The sequence below is a fragment of the Elephantulus edwardii genome, unplaced genomic scaffold (genome assembly GCF_000299155.1).
Source record: "Elephantulus edwardii isolate Elephantulus edwardi_28Jun2011 unplaced genomic scaffold, EleEdw1.0 scaffold00428, whole genome shotgun sequence".
In the NCBI taxonomy this organism is placed as follows: domain Eukaryota; kingdom Metazoa; phylum Chordata; class Mammalia; order Macroscelidea; family Macroscelididae; genus Elephantulus; species Elephantulus edwardii.
The window spans coordinates 188779-207969 of record NW_006400178.1 but is presented as its reverse complement, the minus strand read 5'-3'; the positions used below and the strand labels follow the sequence as shown (position 1 = coordinate 207969).

Below are 19191 nucleotides of genomic sequence, written 5' to 3'. Positions count from 1 at the left end.
AACTGAGGAGGAGGGTAGAGAAAACAGTGCAACAATGAAGGAATGAATACCCAAAATCCCTGTAAATGTTCATTAAAACTAATAAAATTTAATAATAATAATAATAAAAAACCCCAAAAACATGACACATAACAAAAAATTAAACTCATTGCCATTGAGTCAGAACAGACTCATAGCTGACACTTTAGCATGTTTTCTGAGGCTGTGAGTCACATGGAAGGAGACTGTCCATGTTTCTCTAGCAAATCTTCTGGTGGATTTGAACCACCAGAGACAGGGGCCGGCCCCCCTTTGAGTGATCAGTACAAAGGGTAATATGTGATTATAAATATTGGCTTGACTTCAAAGTTATTTTACTTTAATTTTCTTAAAATTTTATTTTCTCAGATGGCTCCCGCGAGGCATGGGAAGGAAGGTGGTCCGGGGTTGGATGAGCCCCTCGCACCCGGAGCGTGATGAGCTGGGCGCAGGTCAACAGCAGCAGCCCCGGCAGCAGGCTCCGCTGGTGCCTTCCGCTGGCCTCTAGGCGCTCTTGCTCACCCACCTCGCGCACCATGCAGATCCCCCGGCCAGCAGAGGCTACAGTGTAGCCCCAGCCACGTCCCGGGCTCCTGCTAACGCGAGAGAGTGGCCTCGGCCGCCGGGGGAGGTGGAAACTGCGGTGCCCCCAACCCATCGTGTCCCAGCCCGGCCCTTCGCTCTCTGGTCTCTCGGCTCCTGGCCGGCTAGGGCGATCCGCGGCCATGGGGGCGCTGCTAGCCCTCTGTTTCCTCCTGGGCTGGCTGAGCTGGGGCCCCGCGAGCGCCCAGCAGGCGGGAGAATACTGTCACGGTTGGGTGGACGTGCAGGGCAACTACCAGGAGGGCTTCCAGTGCCCGGAGGACTTCGACACGCTGGATGCTACCATCTGCTGCGGCTCCTGCACGCTGCGCTACTGCTGCACCCCGGCCGACGCTCGGCTAGAGCAGGGAGGCTGCACCAATGACCGCAGCGAGTTGGAGCACCCCCGCATCATGGCGCAGCCTGTCTACGTCCCCTTCCTGATCGTTGGCTCTATCTTCATCGCGTTCATCATCCTGGGCTCTTTAGTAGCCATTTACTGCTGCACCTGCCTGAGACCCAAGGAGCCCTCGCAGCAGCCGATCCGCTTCTCCCTCTGCAGCTATCAGATAGAGACCCTGCCCATGATCTTGACCTCCACAAGCCTCAGAGCACCTTCCGGGCAGTCCAGCACAGCCACCAGCTCCAGCTCCACGGGGGGCTCCATCCGCAGGTTCTCCTTTGCCAGGGCTGAGCCAGGCTGTCTGGTGCCCTCATCACCCCCGCCTTACACCACAGGCCACCCAATGCACCTGAGCCAGCTGTCGGGCTTCCTGGTGTCCCCTCAATACTTTGCTTACCCCCTCCAGCAGGAGCCCCCACTGCCTGGGAAGAGCTGCCCAGACTTCAGTTCCAGTTGACAGGACATGTTTCTTCATGTGCTTGTTGGCCTTGAACCCAGCACTTAGGAAGACGGCATAAGGTGGTGCACCACCATCATAGCCCTGTGCATTTCTGAGGACATGTCCCTCGTAGAAGGACCAAGTCACGGGCAAAGTGTTAAGAAAATACAGCACCTTCTATGGCATCTCAACGTTCCTGGATCTCTTCACAGGATGGTTGTACAGATAATTGCCTTCTGGCTTTGAAAATGTGGTGAACATTACCTTTCAGTTTATAGTACCTCCCTTCCAAAATTTGATAGAGGCAAATTGGCTCAAAATGGTTTTATCAGACTCCTTGGCTCTCTGTGGCTTAGAGAAGGGCTCCGAGTTCCTTTTCCATTACATGTTTTTTGTTGTCTTATACAACACACAGGGACTGACACAATGTGGATTGACACAGGGACTGTGGTAATGGGCTCGTGCATGTTGGAGATGGTGAGGCGGAGTCAGACAGGGCGGGGTTCCAATCTGTTGTTTGTAGGATTGCTATGAGTTGTCATTGATCTGATGTCATATAACAAAAACTCCAATATATAGATACATAAATAAGCAAGGAAAACTACCTGGCTGTGATTATCAAAGGTCTACTTAAAGCAGAAACTGTTTACTTAAAACAGAAGGGACTGAGAACAACCTATTTATAATTTTGGGAGCAATCTAACCATGCATAATATTAACAAGAGGAGACGTTATCTTTTAAATTAATAACTAAATTTTGTTTGACATGTAAGAGTTTTTCCAGAATACAAGGTTTCCATAACCACAAGAGTTTAAAGTTTTAAACATGTGCTCACTGTAACAGATGTGACGTGAGTGTGTGTCCAGCATTCAGCTGAGCGAGTATTGTATTTATTGCAGACTTTGTGTTCAGCAGCATTTAGTTTAGTGTTCAAATGAAAGTTGGACGGTTAGGTCCTAAAACGTTTACTTGTAAAATGAGTTCTGTACAAATGTAAAGTCTGTAATTTAATGTATTTACCACTTGACGGTACTAATTATTTAGTAATCACACTGTAACTGTTATGTTCACAGTAACTGTGCTGTTCCAAGTCCAGCTATTGTTAATCATCATCTAGTAAACTGTAGCTCATATGCCACTAGATTCTATGGTGGATGACTATATATTTGGGCATATATCTTGCTGGGTTAGAGGAAATAAAAGACATTTTCATGAAAAAAAAATTTATTTTCTCAAAAATGGATTAATATGAGTAATAAAGAACAAAATCATACATCATAGCATTAAAAAAAAGCTCCTTGACATGAAAGAAAATAGAAGTACATCATATAAAAAACCCCAGGGAGCAGTTATAGCAAACAGCAAACCTATGTCTAGCAAACATCTATCTCTGGTCATCTGATATTTGACAAGGAAACAAAACCTATTAAATGGGGAAATAGCAATCTCTTCAACAAGTGGTGCTGACAAAACTGGACATCCAACTCAGGGTGGATCAGAGACCTGCGAGTAAGCTCCCAGCCATAAATATCATAATAGAAAAAATGGGAACAAAGTTTGCAGCCATAGCCTATTCTGGGATTCTTATTCTTCTCAATGGCATAAACAGGCTTATAAATATGGGAGGAGGGGAGAAGCAAAACCAGGAAAGGATAAAATTAATGAATAAATCCTTCTACAAATAAAAACTCTGTATGCTCCAAAGACTTTTAAAATAAGGTGAGAAGAAAGCTCACAAACTGGAAAAAACCATTTAGCAAAGACATTTCTGACAAGGACCTCATAACTAAATTTAACAAAAAAACCCTACTGGGCCTCTACAAGAAGAAAACAAATTACAAAATGGTCAAAAACATGAAAAGACTCTTTACAAAGAAGAACATTTGAATGGCCAACATGAAGAAATGTTCAAAATCACTGGCAATCAGGGAGATGCAAATTAAAACAATAATGAGATACCATCTCACCCCAGTCAGAGTAGCATAATTTAACAGGATAGCAAGCAATAAAGGCTGAAGAGGATGTGGAGAGATTGCATTCTCATGTACTGCTGGTAGGATTTTGGAATGGTACAATCACTTTGGAAGGCAGTTTGGCATTTACTCAAAAAGCTGAACAGAGGCTCGTGGGTCAGCCAGTGAAGTCAGGGGCCCTAGAACATGACCCGAACAAGCTCATTCACTCAGTGGCTCCATCAGTCTGTCTGTCAGTCCCTGCATGGAGTGTCATCATGGCAGGTATAGCCAGTCAACTGCTCCTGGGCTCTAGTTTCACCATTTTGTCACAGTCGCTGAGCTATGTGAAGGTGCATAGGATATGGTGTGTTCTTCCAATAATAGGATGAAATCTTTTTGGATGGCAAGTATGTTAGTTTCCTGGTCTCTTTTGTTATGAGTAACATTGTGAACAGAGCTTGTTCATTGGTCTAACACTTTGTCTGTGTTTTCAGGAGTCTTTGGAACAGTGGTCAATGGTAAAGTTTTGCAGCACTGCCAGGACGATGAGAAGGCAGAGGAGTTAGGACCTGGAAATATACAGAAAGGTAGCTCATCTTCCTTTGACCAAGTTATCAAGAAGACAACATGAGATATTTTCCTGCTACCCTTATCACACATCCCTTCATGGTCACTCTGAGACTGACGGTACAACTCCTTGGCAGAGAATCCAAATATTGAGGATTTTGTGACTCCATTGTAACCATGTACTGCAAAGGGGGCATCCCATGATTTTTTTGTAGGTCTTATTCCTTACCTCCTGGGTGACATTTCTTGTGGCTGTTCTGTAACTCCCCTGGTCAGTCATTCTGAATTTAGGAATAAGAGGCATTTGGTTGTAGGTGACCTATCCTTTTGTGCTTGTCTCTAATCTTATGGCTGTCAACAACTGTGAGGTTACTGGTAGATCCTCTCCTGATGCCTCAATACATACTTCTTGGACAGACTGCTGGTACATGCTACAGAAAGAGGAAAATATGAGCAGAGAAATAGCTTGTTTTTCTGGAAAGTCCCCTTTGAGAAGACTTTTGTTGTGACAGAATATTAACTTGAAAATGTGAGGCAGGGATAGTGACATTTATATAGTCCCAGATGCACAGAATTATGGAAGAGAATGCTGATTTCTATACAGTGTGATACACTTTTGTTAAAAAAAGCATCACTTAATCTTGAGAAAATAAAAACTGGTAGGAATATACTCCAAGAAAATCAGAGCTGAGACAAAGGGATATGTACACCTATATTCACAGTAGTATTATTCACAATAAAAATAAGATGAAAACCATCCAAATGCCAATCAACAAACAGAAATACTGGTCTGTTTTCACAGTGGAATACTAGGGAGCATTAAAGAATAAAATATTCGTAAAATACAACAAAACATGGAAGAGTCTAGAGAGCATTACTTGAATGAAATACCTCAGTCATAAGAGGACAAATACTGTGTAAGACCTCTACTGTGACAACAAGAGGGTAACTGGGGTAGGAAGGTAGGCATGAATAGACAGTTATGGGTAGACAGAAACCAATACAAGGACCAATAAAAATAAGGATCAACCTAGGAATAAATGAGATAAATACAATTCAACTATTACAAATAGCAAATAGGAACAAGATATATACATAACTGTTTGAAAGGAAAAGGGGACAAGAAGGAAGAGGAAATCACTAGGACAGCAGAAAATAGGAGCAGGCCAGAAGGAAGAAGAAATAGGTAAGGAGTAATGAGGATTTGAAGAGATATAAGAAACTTGTCAATTGTGAAACACAGTGTACATGAATAAGTGTATAAAAGTGAATGATGGTATAAATTAAAAAAAAAATTAAAAGTGCTGTTATGTGCTGTCAAGTTGCCTGTGACTCATAGTGACCCTCTGTACAACAGCCCTAAACCCTGCTCTATCCTGTGCCAATCTTATTGCCTCTGATACACCTACCCTCATTACCCCAGTCACTGAATCAATCCATCTCATCGAGGGTCTTCCTCTCTTGCACTGTTCCTCCACCCTCCCAAGCATGATGTCCCTCTCCAAGGACTAGTCCCTTCTTGCAACATGTCCAGAGTATGTCAGATGAAGCTTCAGAATCCTTGCCTCCAAGGAGCAGCCTGGCTTCACTCTCTCCAGGATGAACTTGTTTGTTCCAGCAGTCTATAGTATATTAAAAAACCAAGTAGACAAATAAAAAGCTAGTGCTCTAACAGGAAACTAACAAAAATGCTTAAAATTATGAAACAAAAATGAATTTTTAAATCAAAATGACTATTTACCATTTGGCCATACCGGTTCATGGTGAATTTAGTTTATCCACTGTCTTATACGTTCTCTGTTCTTCAGTTTGGGTATTCTTTAGTGACCTGTCTATGAGTTCATTAATTCTGTCTCTACTACATTCAGTCTATATAGTCTATTAAGCCTTTATAAAGAGCTCTTAATGTCTAAAAACTCTTTTTTTTCTGTTTTGTAATGCCTGCTTGACTTATTAATAGACTCCAATTCTTTGTTGGAATTTATATTTTCAGTCCTTTTTTCCTTCCTTTTTTTTAACTTGTGCAACAGAGTTGTTGTCAGGTACTGTTGAGTCAAATGCAACTCAAAGTGATACTATGAATAGCAGATCTGAACAATGTCCTATTCTGTGCCATTCTCACCAACTCTGACACACTTGGGCTCTTTGCTGCAGTCATCATGTCAATCCATCTGGATGTGTGAGGGTCTTTCTCATTGGTTTAAAACAGTGTTCTTGTTGTTCTGTGCTATTGAGTTGGAAGTGACTCATAGCTGACCCTCCAGAAGGTTTGCAAGGGCAGTAAATTACACAGAAGGAGAGTGTCCATCCTTCTCCCGTGGAAAGACTGGTGGATTCAAACCGTGTGCCTCTGGGGTTGAGTGCAGTTGCTTATCACTAGGTCACCAGAGCTCCATTTAACACAGTAGTTATGGTTACATAAAGTCTTTGTCTTTTAATAACTTAATTTAAGACACTTCTTGGTCTGCTATTATTGTTTTCTTCTTTTTGTTGTCAGTAATATCTTCTTCTTGTCTCACTGTATGACTAATATTTTGTTCGTTTTTATGCTAGACATTGTAAAAGAACTACAGGCAACTCAGATGACATTTTCTATTAGAATAGTTGTTAGGTGGCATCAAGTCAAGCATAACTCATTGTGACCCTATGAACAACATATCTGAACCTTGTCCTATTTTGTGTCATTCTCATAATCTCTGACATGTGTGAGCCCATTGCTTTAGTCTACCTAGTTGAAAGCCTTCCTCTCCTTTGCTGTCCCTCCACCTTTCCAAGAATGATATTCCTTTCTTAGGAAAAGCCTCTCCTAACAACATGCCCCAAAGATGTGAGACAAAGCTTCATCATCTTTGCCACCAAAAAGCACTCTGGATCCACCTTCTTCAAGACATATCTGTTTATTCTTTGTGCAGTCCATGGCATATTCAGTACTCTTATCCAACACCAGAGTTCAAAGGCATCAATTCTTCTGTCATCCTTATTTACTGTCTAGCTTTCAGAAACACTGCAAATGATTGAAAAGACAATAGTTTGAATTAGGCATACCTTAGGCCTCAAACAGACATCATTGCTCCTCAATAGTTTGAAGAGGTCCCTGAATACAGTCTTTCCCAGTGCAATATGTCTCAATATCTCCTGACTGCTTTTGATTTTTTGTTTTGATTGTGGATCCAAGTAAGATGTAGTCATTGGCAGTTTCAATCTTATCCCAATCTATCATGATGTTGCCTATTGGTCTGGTGGCAAGAATTTGTGTTTTCTTGACACTGAGATGCAATTTATATGGAAGGCTGCAGTTTCTGAACTTATGCAGCACACACTTCAAGTTCTTTTGTCTTGAAATTCTGTTAGCTGAAAGCAAAGAATATCAGAAGAATGTCTATTTGTGCTTTATTGATTATGTAAAGGTATTTGACTGTGTGGATCATGATAAATTATGGCTAACATTGAGAAAAATGGGAATCCTGAAAAACCTCATTGTGCTTGTGCAAACTAGACCAAGAAGCTATTGTGCGAAGGGAGCAAGGAAGACTGCTCTTGTTAAATGCCATAGAGTCACCTGCAACTCACAGTGACTCTACGTACAATAGCTCTGAACTCTGCTCTATCCTGAGTCAGTCTCCTCTCCTGTGCTATCCCTCCACCCTTCCAAGCATGATGTCCTTCTCCAGGGACTGGTTCCTCTTGACCACATATTCAAAGTATGTGATACAGAGTTTCAAAATCCTTGCCTCCAAAGAACAGCCAGGTTTTCCCCTCTCCAGGACAAACCTGTTTGTTCTCATGGAAGTCCATGGTATGTTCAGTACTCTCCCCTAGCACCTCAACTCAAAGGCATCATTTCTTCTGTCATCTTTGTTCATTCTCCAGTTCTCTGATGCATAGCAAGTAACTGCGAAGACCAGGACCTGGATCAGGCACACATTAGTCTCCAGACCGACAATGTTGTCCTTTAGCACTTTGGAGAGGTCCCTGACAACAGAATTCCCCATTGCAATTCATCTTTTGATTTCCTGACTGCTGGTGCCAAGAGTTGACGTGGATTCGAGTAGGTTAAAATTGCTAAGAACCTCATTCTCTTCTGTCTATCATGGTGCTGCCAATTGGCTCAGTGGTAATTTTTTTTGTCTTCTTTATGTTAAGCTTCAATACATACTGAAGATGCATCCTTGACTTTCTACAGCAAGCACTTTAGGTCTCCCTCGGTTTCACAATGCAAAGTTTTGTCATCTGCATTAACACAGGTTATTGATGAGTCTACCTCCAATACTGATGCCACATTCTTCCCCATAAAGTCAAGCCTCCCAAATGATCTGCTCTGGATATAGATTGAAAAGGTATGGAGACAAGATGCATCACTGATGCACTCCTTTCCCAATTTTGAACCATGCATTGTTTCCTTGCTCTGTTCTGAGAACTGCTTCCTGGTCCAAGTATAGGTTTTGCATGAGCACAATCAAGTGTTCTGGCATTCCCAATTCTCAAGGTTAGCCACAATTTGTTGTGATCCACACATTACATTTAAAAGCAAGAAGGTACGAATCAGGTTATATCCTTTATTGATACCTTCTAAATCTCTATGCTGGACAAATTTTTCAAGGAACTGTACTCAGTGAAGAAGAAGGTGGCATCAGGATTTGAGGAAGATTCATCAATAACCTTCTACTATAGAGGGCTCTCCTCTTTGCTTTTAGAAAGATAGAGGATTTATCATCTCAATCCCATTCACCCACCTTTCCCATTATGTCTTTTTCTAAGGACTAGCCCTCCTGACAACATGCCCAACATACGTGAAAGAGAATTTCCCCATTTGCACTTCACCCTGGTTGGACTACCTCTAATACAGACTTGGCAGTGGAGAGTTAGCAAAAGAGTTGAAGATCCTAAACAAGATGGACTGACGCCATGACTGTAACAATGGGTTGGTTGGAGTATAGCAGAAACGGTGAGGATGGCACAGGATATGGCAAGGTTCAGATCTGCTGTTCATAATGTCATTCTGAGTTTTAGGCTACGAATGACACCTAAGAGCAACAACAACAATCACAACAACATACCATTAGCCATTGAATTGGATGTGAGTGGAGTTGCAGTTTAAGTTATTCAATCGATCTCAGATGGAAATTAGAGACAAAGCGCTAGTTTTATATTAAATAATATATGAACATTGGATAGAATTAGGACTTCGGTGTTAGGAAGATCTAAGCTATAAGCTCTTCTGTTCATGAGCTATATGACTTTGGGCAAGTTATAGAAGCTCCAGAAATTTACTGCCTTTTGTACTACAGTATGACTTTTTTTAAAAAGTACAGAGATTATTTTTTTAAAAAGTACAGATATTATTATGCTCGAAGTCTCTATCACTCTGGTCATATTTCAGTTTGGAATAAGATATTCACATTGCACAAATAAGCAAACCTATACATGATAGTGACTGGTGAGTATATGTGAATATATATTTGAAATAATATTAAACATCATAATCTTATTTTTGGTCATAGTATCACAAGGGTAGTATTTACCTGATGTTGTTAAGTGCTGTCGAATTGACTACGTCTACTAGTGACCCTATGAACAATGGATCTGAACCCTGCCATATCCTGTGCCATCCTGACTGTCTGTGACATACTTCAGCCCATCATTACAGTCACAGAGTCAATCCATCTTGTTAAGGGTCTTCCTCTCCTTCTCTAATTTCAAACCTTTATGAGCATGATGGGCTTTTCCAACGACTGGACCCTCCTAACAACATATCCAAGTTATGAGGGATAAAGTTTCCTTATCCTTGCCTCCAAAAAGCGTTCTGACTGTTTCTTTCCCAAGATATACTTGTTAGTCCTTTTGGCATTTCTTGGGTTATTAAGAAATCTTCTCCAACATCACACCCCTCTAAAACATCACAACATCAGTTCTTCTTCTGTCATTCTTATTCACTGTCCAACTTTCAGATGTATAGCAAGTAACTGAAACGATCATGTTTTGGATCACATGGACCTTAGTTTTTAAACTAGCATCTTTGCTCTTCAGGACTTTGGAGAGGGCCCTGTCAGCAGACTCTCCATACATCTTTTGGTTTCCAGGCTGCTGGTGCTAGGGTGCTTACTGCAGATCCAAGTAAGATGAAGTCATTGACAATTTCTCTCTCTACTCCATCCCTCATGATGTTGCTTACAGGTTCAGAGTTGAAGATTTTTCTTTTCTTGATGTTGATATATAAACTAATAGTAAAGACTATAGTTTTGATCACCTATAGTAAGAATTTAAAATCTTCTTTACTTGCAGCAAGCAAGGTTGCATTATCTGTATAATACAAGTTCTTGTATTAGCTCTAAACTGTAATTGCAAATATTTGATTCTACAACATACTAATTATCAGTTTTAATATTAACAACATTATTAACATTATAACTGGTGTCATTTCTACTATTCGAGTCTGAAAGCACCTATGGAAGATGAAAATAAAAAAAGAAGAGCCTTGTAGAGTGAAACAGCCCAAGTAAAATAAAGGCTGTTACTTGTTCTACGTAGCTGCCCCTCTTATCTATAGTTTGTAAATTGATGACATTCAGAAAGGCACATTTCCTTATTAAAAAGCTCACATTTATAAATTGATAAAACTTCATTGAGTCAAGCCACTCACCAGTGCTACTCTGTATCTCTATATGCAAAGATTTGTATCACAAACTATGTTATAAAACTCAACTCATTGCCACTGAATCATAACCATCTCAAGGCTGACCATCCACTGGAGTTCTGAGACTGCAGATTGCACAAGAGGGACTTAGTCATCTTTCTTCCACGGAGTGACAGGCAACTGAAAAATCTTATGTCTTAAGTATTTCAAAATCTAAAAATACTACAAAGTATATCTATAAGAAGAACTAATGAAGTGAAATAAATAAATCCATGTTGTTGTTGTTATTATGTGCAATCAAGTCGCTTGCAGCTCATAGTAACCCTATGTACAAGAGCCCTAAACACCGTTCTATCCTGTGCCAACCTAGCCATCTCAAACACACTCATTCCCACCACTCCACTCACAGAATCAATCCATCTCATCGAGGGTCTTCCTCTCCTTCACTGCCCCTCCACTCTGCCAAACATGATGTCCCTCTCCAAAGACCAGTCCCTCCTTGCAACATGCCCAAAGTATGTCAGACGAAGCTTCAGAATCCTTGACACCAAGGAGCATTACAAATTAGAAAACAATCAAATTATTTAAGACTAGAAATAAAGCTTAATTACTCCAAACAAACCTGAAGTAGGTTCTGGTTTGGTCTTTCTTTCAGAGCTGGGTTGTGTTGGTAAAAGCACTGGAGATTTCAGGACTTCAGTTGTCTTTGAAGGTATTTCACTTTCACCACAATTCCCTACCTGTTTACCAAAAATATTTTTTGTTAATAAGCAAATTATTTTAACAAAACAATAAAATATCCTTTAAAATGGATAGAAAATAATTTGGCTCTTTTAACGACTTTCATTCTATCTTTGATCTCTGTTTACTAACAATTCTAAGCCAATGTCCATCCAAATAAAAGCAAATGTCTACTTCATAGTGCACTGAAACTTTACCTTATTTTTTTCTTTAGGTTCTATTTCAGGGAGTGATTCTTTTTTACTGATTCTAGTCCCCGATGATTTAACAACTTCACAAAATTTCTGGGTTGCAGCATATGCCTTTTTTCCAGTTACCTATTAAAATAAAGAAAACAAATACCATATATTTTAAAAAGCTTCGTTTGACATACTTTGGACATGTTGCAAGAATAGTGCAAAAGAGGAAGACTCTTGATGTGATGGATTGACTCAGTGACTAGGGTAATGGGGGTAGCTGTGCCACAGACAATAATGTTGGCTCAGGATAGAGCAGGATTCAGAGCTGTTGTACATAGATAGGGTCACTATGAGTCACAGGTGACTTGACTGCATATAATAACTATATCTAAGTATGCATACTTTGCATTTACATTGAAACATTTGAGTTTAAAATTTTATGTCTCTTTAACAGGAGCTTTTGGAAGCACTTGCTGCAAAAGGTCAGGGTCAGAGACAATGAGATTGGCACAGGACAGAACAGGGTTTAGGGCTGTTGTACATAGGGTCACTATGAGTTGCAGGCAACTCAATGACACATAACATCAGCAATAAAATATAACATATTTTTTAAAGTTAAAAATGCTTTATATGAACACTCAGTATCAACAGTAAAGGCAAATATATAGATCAAAACACAGAGTACTATTTTTCTATATCTTAGGAGAAACTATTTGCCTCAAGGAAGGAGCCACTGTACCAAGAATTGGCTGACACAGAAAAATTACAGGTAACAATGTATAAGCAGGGCCTGTGGTGATGAAGGAAGAAGTTCAAACAGCTCTGAAGAAATTGGCAAGAAAACAAGGCCTCAGGAATTGACGGCATGCCAACTGACATATTTCCACACACAGATGTTGCCCTGAATGTACTCACTAAGTTGTGCCAAGAAATCTGGAGGACAACCTGGCCAACTGACTGGAAGAGATCTATATTTGTTTCCATTCAAAAGAAAGGTGAACTGACAGAGTGTGGAAATTATAGAACAGTATCATTAATATTACATGCAAGCAATATTCTACTGGAAAGTATTTTTTAAAATGACTGAAAAAAGCACATTAACAGAAAATGGCCAGATGTGCAGAATGAGTTTATAAGAGGTCATGGTACTAGGAATATTATAGCTAGAGTTAGATGGATCTTGGCTGCAAGCAGAGAGTACCAAAGGAATGTCTATCTGTATTTCATTGACTATGCAAAGGCATTTGACTGTGTGGATCACAATAAGCTGTGACTAACTCTGAGAAGAATAGGAATCCCAGAACACTTGATTTTGCTTATGTGATAACTAGGACCAGGAAGCAGTTTCAGAACAGAGCAAGGAATCACTGAATGTTTTAAAATTGGGAAGGGTGTACACCAGGGATGTGTTCTATCTCCATACCTTTACAATCTATATGTGGAAAAGATCATCTGCAAGGCGAGTCTCTATAAGGAGGAATGTGGCATCCGGATTGGAGGAAGACTCATCAACAACCTGCATGCAGATGACACAACTTTGCTTCCTGAAACTGAGGAAGACCTGAAACATTTGCTGCAGAAGGTCAAGGACTGCAGCCTTCAATATGAATTGAAGATTAACATCAAGAAAACAAAGATTCTCACCAATAGGCCAACTGAGAGAACCATGATAGATAGTGAAGCAAATCAGATTGTTAACAGCTTTAGTTTGCTTGGTGTCACAATCAACATTCTCGGTACCAGCAGAGGAGATCAATTTACAAATTGCATCAGGAAAGTCTGCTGTCAGGGACATCTCCAGAGTACTGATGAACAACAACGTCAACCTGGAGCCTAAGGTGTGCTTGATACAGGCCATGGTCTTTGCAATCACTTGTTATGTGTCACAGAACTGGGCAATGACTATGGATGATAGAAGGAGACTTGATGCCTTTGAGCTGTGGTACTGGAGAAGAGTACTGAATATACCACGGACTGTTAGGAGAACACACAGGTTTGTCCTGGAGAGAGTGAAACCAGACTGCTTCTTAGAGGCAAGAATTCTGAAGCTCCGTCTGGCATACTCTGGGCATGTTGCAAGGAAGTACCAATCTTCAAAGAGGGGCATTATGCTTAGGAGAGTGGAGGGACAGCAGAAGCGAGAAACAACCTTGATGAGATGGACTTGGCTCAATGACTGGGGTAATGGGGGTAGGTGTGCCAGTGACAACAAGGTTGGCTCAGGATAGAGCAGGGTTCAGAGCTGTTGTACATAGATATGGTCACTATGAGTCACAGGTAACTTGACGGCACATAACAACAACATCTAAGTATGTATACTTTGCATTTACATTAAACATTTGAGTTTAAAATTTTATGTCTCTTTAACGGGAGCTTTTGGAAGACATTTGAGATAATAAACAGATAAGTGAGAAAATTAGATTTTAAGATGCTAGATGTTTTGGCTTGAATTTTTAAGGTGTGTTCTCCTACTCACAAAGAAAACAATCACCCATGAAATTCTCCAGAGAATGATACTCTTTGGGAAGAAGAAACAAAAACTTTACTATAACCACTAAAAAAGAGACTGGGACATGGAATGATTGCCTAAAGGTGCTCTTACCTTCATTCATATGCATTTTTTTCCTTTGAAAAATCTTCTGGTTCCGTTATGTATCATTTTGTTCCTTATGTTACTATTGTTGTTATGTGTTGTGGAGTCACTTTCTAATCAGAAAGAACCTATGTACAACAGCCCTAAACCCTGCTCTATCCTGTGCCAACCTTAGTATCTCTGACACACCTACCCCCACCATCCCAATGACTAAGTCAATTGATCTCATCAAGGGTTTTCCTCTCTTGCGCTGTTCCTCCACCCTCCCAAACATGATGTCCCTCCCCAAGGACTGGTCTCTTCTTGCAACATGCCCAAAGTATGTCAGATAGAGCTTCAGAATCTTTGCCTCCAAGGAACAGCCTGGTTTCACCGTCCATGGGAAGAACTTGTTTGTTCTCCTAGCAGTTCATGGTATTTTCAATACTTTCCTGACGCATCACAGCTCAAAGGCATCAAATCTCTTTTTATTATCCCTAGTCATTGTCGAGCTTTCTGATGCACAGCAAGTAACTGCAAAGTCTATGGCCTGGATCAGACATACCTTAGTCTCCAGACTGAAATTATTGCTCTCAGCACTCTAGAGAGGTCCTTGACAGCAGACTTTCCCAATGCAATTCATCTTTTGATTTCCAAGCTGCTGGTACCAAGAGTGTTGACTATGGAGCCAAGCAAACTAAAGCTGTTAAAAATCTCAGTATCTTCACTGTCTATCATGATGCTGGCAATTGGCCCAGTGATGAGAAACTTTGCTTTCTGGATATTTTTTCCTTACAGTTAAAATTATCTCAGCAGCTATTAATTTTTCAAAGATTAAAGAAGGTCATGGAGATTTCCATAACAAAATGCTATATACGTATAAATTTATTCAATCGTATTTTCCTCAAATAGAAGGTTTTATTGTTTCTACTAAGCAAGTATTCACTCTTAAAAAAAATCAAGGAAGGGGAGCTCTGGTGGCCTAGTGGCAAGAAGCTGCACTGCAATCCCCGAGGAACACGGTTCGAATCCACCAGGTGCTCTGCCGGAGAAGGAGGCGCAATATCCTCCTGTACCAGTCAGATCTGATTTGACGGTACATGCACACAAAATAATAAAAATTAAAAAAAAATCAAGGAGAAAAATAGTGTAAACATAAGTATATGTATAAAAGACTACGTAGCAAAATAATGCTTTTTAACACATAGGTGGATACTTTTCTAGAATTTTCACTTTCATGTACAAATTATATATAAACACATGTAGAATGTTAAAATACAAATGTTAACATTAATAGCGATAAATTTATTGAAAAGGATCATATATTTATTGATGTGATAATCCAAAATTAAGTGAATTCGGAAAAAAGACATTCCAGAACAGAGCATACATTAAAATCTCAATTGTGCTTTAAATTTTAACAGAGGGGTACCTAGAGAGACAGCATCCTCAACTACCATTTCTGGCCAGAGAACCAAGCTCCTGTCCCCTGTAAGGTTCCAGCAGGTCAAGTACAACTCAGCGACCCTATGAACAACAGATCTGAAACCTGTTCTCTCTTGTGCCATTCTCACAATCTCCAACACAATTTAACCCTTTGCTGTAGTCACTGAGCCAATCTACCTAGTTGAGGGTTTTTCTTTCTTATGCCATCCTTCTATTTTCACAAGTAAGAAATTCCTCTGGAAGCAAAATATCAAAAGTATGTGAGATGAAGCTTTATTATCTTTGCCTCCAAGGGGCACTCTGGTTCCACTTTCTCCAAGACATATCTGTTTGTTCTTTTGGTGGTTCATGAGATATTAAGCACTCTTTAGCATCACAGCTCAAGTGGATCAATTCTTCTTCTGTTAGCTTTATTCACTGTCTAGCTCCCAGAAGCACAGCAAGTGACTGAAAAGATCATGGTTTTAATTATGCACACCTTATTGCTCAAACTAACATCACTGTTCCTCAACAATTTAGAGAGGCTCCTGAATGCAGATTTTTCCCAGTGCGATACATCTACTGATCTCTTGACTGCTGGTACCAAGTGTACTGATTTTGTGTCCAAATAAGATGAAGTCATTGACAGTTTCAATCTTTTCTCCATCTATTATGATGTTACTTACCGATTGTTCCAGTGGTGAGAATTTTTGTTCTCTTATGTAAAAATAAATAAATAAATAAATATATATAGTGGTTTTAAAGAACATTTACAGAAAGGCTGGATTTTCATTCTCATTGTTACATATTTTCCTTCTTCCTTCTCCCCCCGTCCCCCGTATGCAGTGTGCCTCTTGTTCTAGACTGTTGTCATATATACAATGTTTGATCATATAGTCCTTTCAGACAGTTCCTTCTCTCATCCGTTCCAATGTGGTGTTGGTTATCTATCCAATCTTTTCCTGTTCTTACCCAGCCCCCAATTTGAGTCTTATTTTACAAAGGAGGTGTTCTTTTTTCTTTTTTTAACAGAGGTGTTCTTTTGTGACTCAGCATAATGTGTTCCAGGCTCACTTAAGCTGTATAACATATTATAAATTCATTGTTTTTCAATGTTGTGTAATATTACATTGTGTGAATGTACCATAGTTTTTTTTTTATTCTATTCATTTGTTAATGGGCACTTGAGTTGCTTCCATCTCTTTACATGGGTGTGCATATGTCTGTCTGAGTCATGGTTCTAGATTCTTTAAGGTATATTCCCAGTAGTGGAAGTGGTGGGTCAAACGGAATTTCTATTTCCAACATTTCGAGAAAGTATCAGACTACTTTCCATAGTGGTTGTACCATTTTACATTCCCACCAGCAGCCAATAAGAGTTCCAATCTCTTCACAACCTTGCCAGCATTTGTCGTTTGCTGTTCTGTTGAACTTTGCTATTGTTGCTGAGGTGAGATGAATTTTTGTTTTCTTGACATTGAGATGTAATCCATAAGGAGGGCTGTGTCTTTGATATTTTGCAGCAAGTGAGTCAAGTCCTCCTCACTTTCAGCAAGCAAGGTTGTACCATCTGCATAATGAAAGTTATTGATGAGTCTTCCTTCATTCCTGATGCCAGACTTCTTTATAGAGACCAGCTTCTTGAGTAATTTGCTAAGCATACATATTGGAGGACCATGTATGAGGTGGATTAATTCAGTGACTGGGGTAATCGGGATGGGTGTGTCAGAGGCAGTGTGACTGGCACAGGATAGAGCAGGGTTTAGGACTGTTGTATATAGGGTTGCTATGAGTTGAAAGCGACTCAACGGCACATAACAATAACAACAACAACGTTCCCTTGCTCTGTTCTCACAACAGCCTCTTCCTCTAAGTATAGGCTCCTCATGAGCACAATTAAATGTTCTGGGATTCCCATTCTTCTCAATGTTAGTCACAATTTGTTATGATCCACACAGTCAAATGCCTTTGCAAAGTTAATAAAGCCCACATAGACACTGTTCTGCTTTGTTTGCTTTTAGGCAGGATCTATCTGACATCAGCAATGTTATCACTGGTGCCATGGCCTGTGTAAATTCAGCTTATTTTGAAGGATCTTTTAGTAGTATTTTGGCTGCATGTGATATTAATGCTATTGTTCAATAATTTTTTACATTCTCTTTGATTACCTTTCTTAGGAATGTAAATAAATTTGGATCTCTTCCAGTCAGTCACCCAGCCAGGTAATTGTCCTCCAACTTTCTAGGCATAGACTAGTGAGCACAACCAGGCTGCATCTGTCATTTAAAACAAGTCAACTGATTTACAGAGCCTTATTTTTTAACAATGCCTGCAGTGCAGCTTGAACTTCTTCCTTCATAACTATTTGTTCTTAATCATATTTAATCATATCCTGAAACATTTTAGTGTTGGTCAATCCTTTTTGGTACAGTGATTCTGTATATTTCCTCCATGTTCTTTTGATGTTTCCTGGATCACTCAAGATTTTGCCTATTACTATCTCTATGCATTTCAACTTGACATTTGAATTTGTTTTTCAGGTCTTTCAGCTTGGGAAATGCCGAGTGAGTTTTTCCCTTTTTATTCTCCAATTTCAGGTTGTTGCACATTTGATTATCATATTTTGCTTTGTCCTCTAGCCCAGAGCAATCAGAGCATTAGGAAACCCTGCTCCTATGGCCTGCATGGCCGGATACCTGTGCCCTGGGACTCTGGCAGCAAGAAGAGTGCCTGGAGGACATATCCGTAATGTCTCCACATTGCGAGAGATTCATGCTCAGCAATACCTGGCCTGGAGGTCAGCAGAGCGTCCAGAGGCCGTCCTCTCTTCATTCTCCCTGCGAAGGTAATCACACCCTGTGGCTCTGACAGCAAGGAGGGCAATAGGAGACAAAATCTCCACTACTCTGCATGGTGGGAGATCTGCACTCAATTCCTCCTAATCTAAAACTCAGAAGAATCATGATCAAATGTTTTCATTGGATGCAAGAAAAATACAAAAAACTGTTGAAAGCTATAAGCAAAATTCTATGGGAACTTAAAAATCATAAAAAAAAACAACAAACCAAAGAACCATTAGAAAACATAGAAAAAGAAGAAACAGCACTCTAGAATAATAAGACCAACATTTCAGAAGCTGTCAACATGTCAGAGGGACAGATGAGCAGAACTGAAGATATGGAACACAGAATTAGTGAAAGAGATGGTAGAGCTCATAGCACTGATCTGCTAGAGCAAATAGCAGAAACAAAATGAAGAAAACTTAAGAATTATGTGGAATACCATCAAAAGGAATAACATACACACAGAATTCTAGAACAGAAAGAAAAAGCAAAGGCACTGAGAAAACTGAAAGAGATAGTAGCTGAAAACTGTATGTTGTTGTTAGGTGCTGCTGAGTCAAATACAACTTACAGTAACACTATGAACAACTAATTTGAATGCTGTCCTAGCCACGCCATCTTCACAATCTCTGACACACTCAAGCCCAATGATACATTTATTGTGTCAATCCACATGGTCAAATGTCTTACTCTTACCACCCTTCCACCCTCACTTGTATAATGCCTCTCTCCAAGGAATAACCTCTCCTAGCACACCCATCCCGATTACCCCAGTCACCGAATCAATCCATCTCATAGAGTCTTCCCCTCCTGCGCTGTCCCTCCACCCTCC

General features: G+C 40.1%; 2 protein-coding genes across 2 annotated transcripts in view; one reads left to right on the top strand and one right to left on the bottom strand.

Annotated features, from left to right (window-relative positions):
- Nucleotides 1-19191, bottom strand: part of LOC102876996 (apolipoprotein O-like) — a gene marked incomplete at its 5' end in the record, with an annotated part of 203358 nt that overhangs the window by 44947 nt on the left and 139220 nt on the right. Inside the window, 2 exons of the mRNA XM_006902557.1 lie at nt 11222-11339; nt 11538-11657. Coding sequence (XP_006902619.1) covers nt 11222-11339; nt 11538-11657 — 238 coding nt within the window. The remainder of the gene's footprint in view (nt 1-11221; nt 11340-11537; nt 11658-19191) is intronic.
- LOC102873105 (protein shisa-3 homolog) lies at nt 744-1460 on the top strand. The gene has a single exon (XM_006902552.1). The coding sequence runs from the start codon at nt 744-746 to the stop codon at nt 1458-1460; it is 717 nt and encodes a 238-aa protein (XP_006902614.1).

Coding starts and splice junctions, on each gene's coding strand:
- LOC102873105 (XM_006902552.1), top strand. CDS start 744: ATGGGGGCGCTGCTAGCCCTCTGTTTCCTCCTGGGCTGGCTGAGCTGG.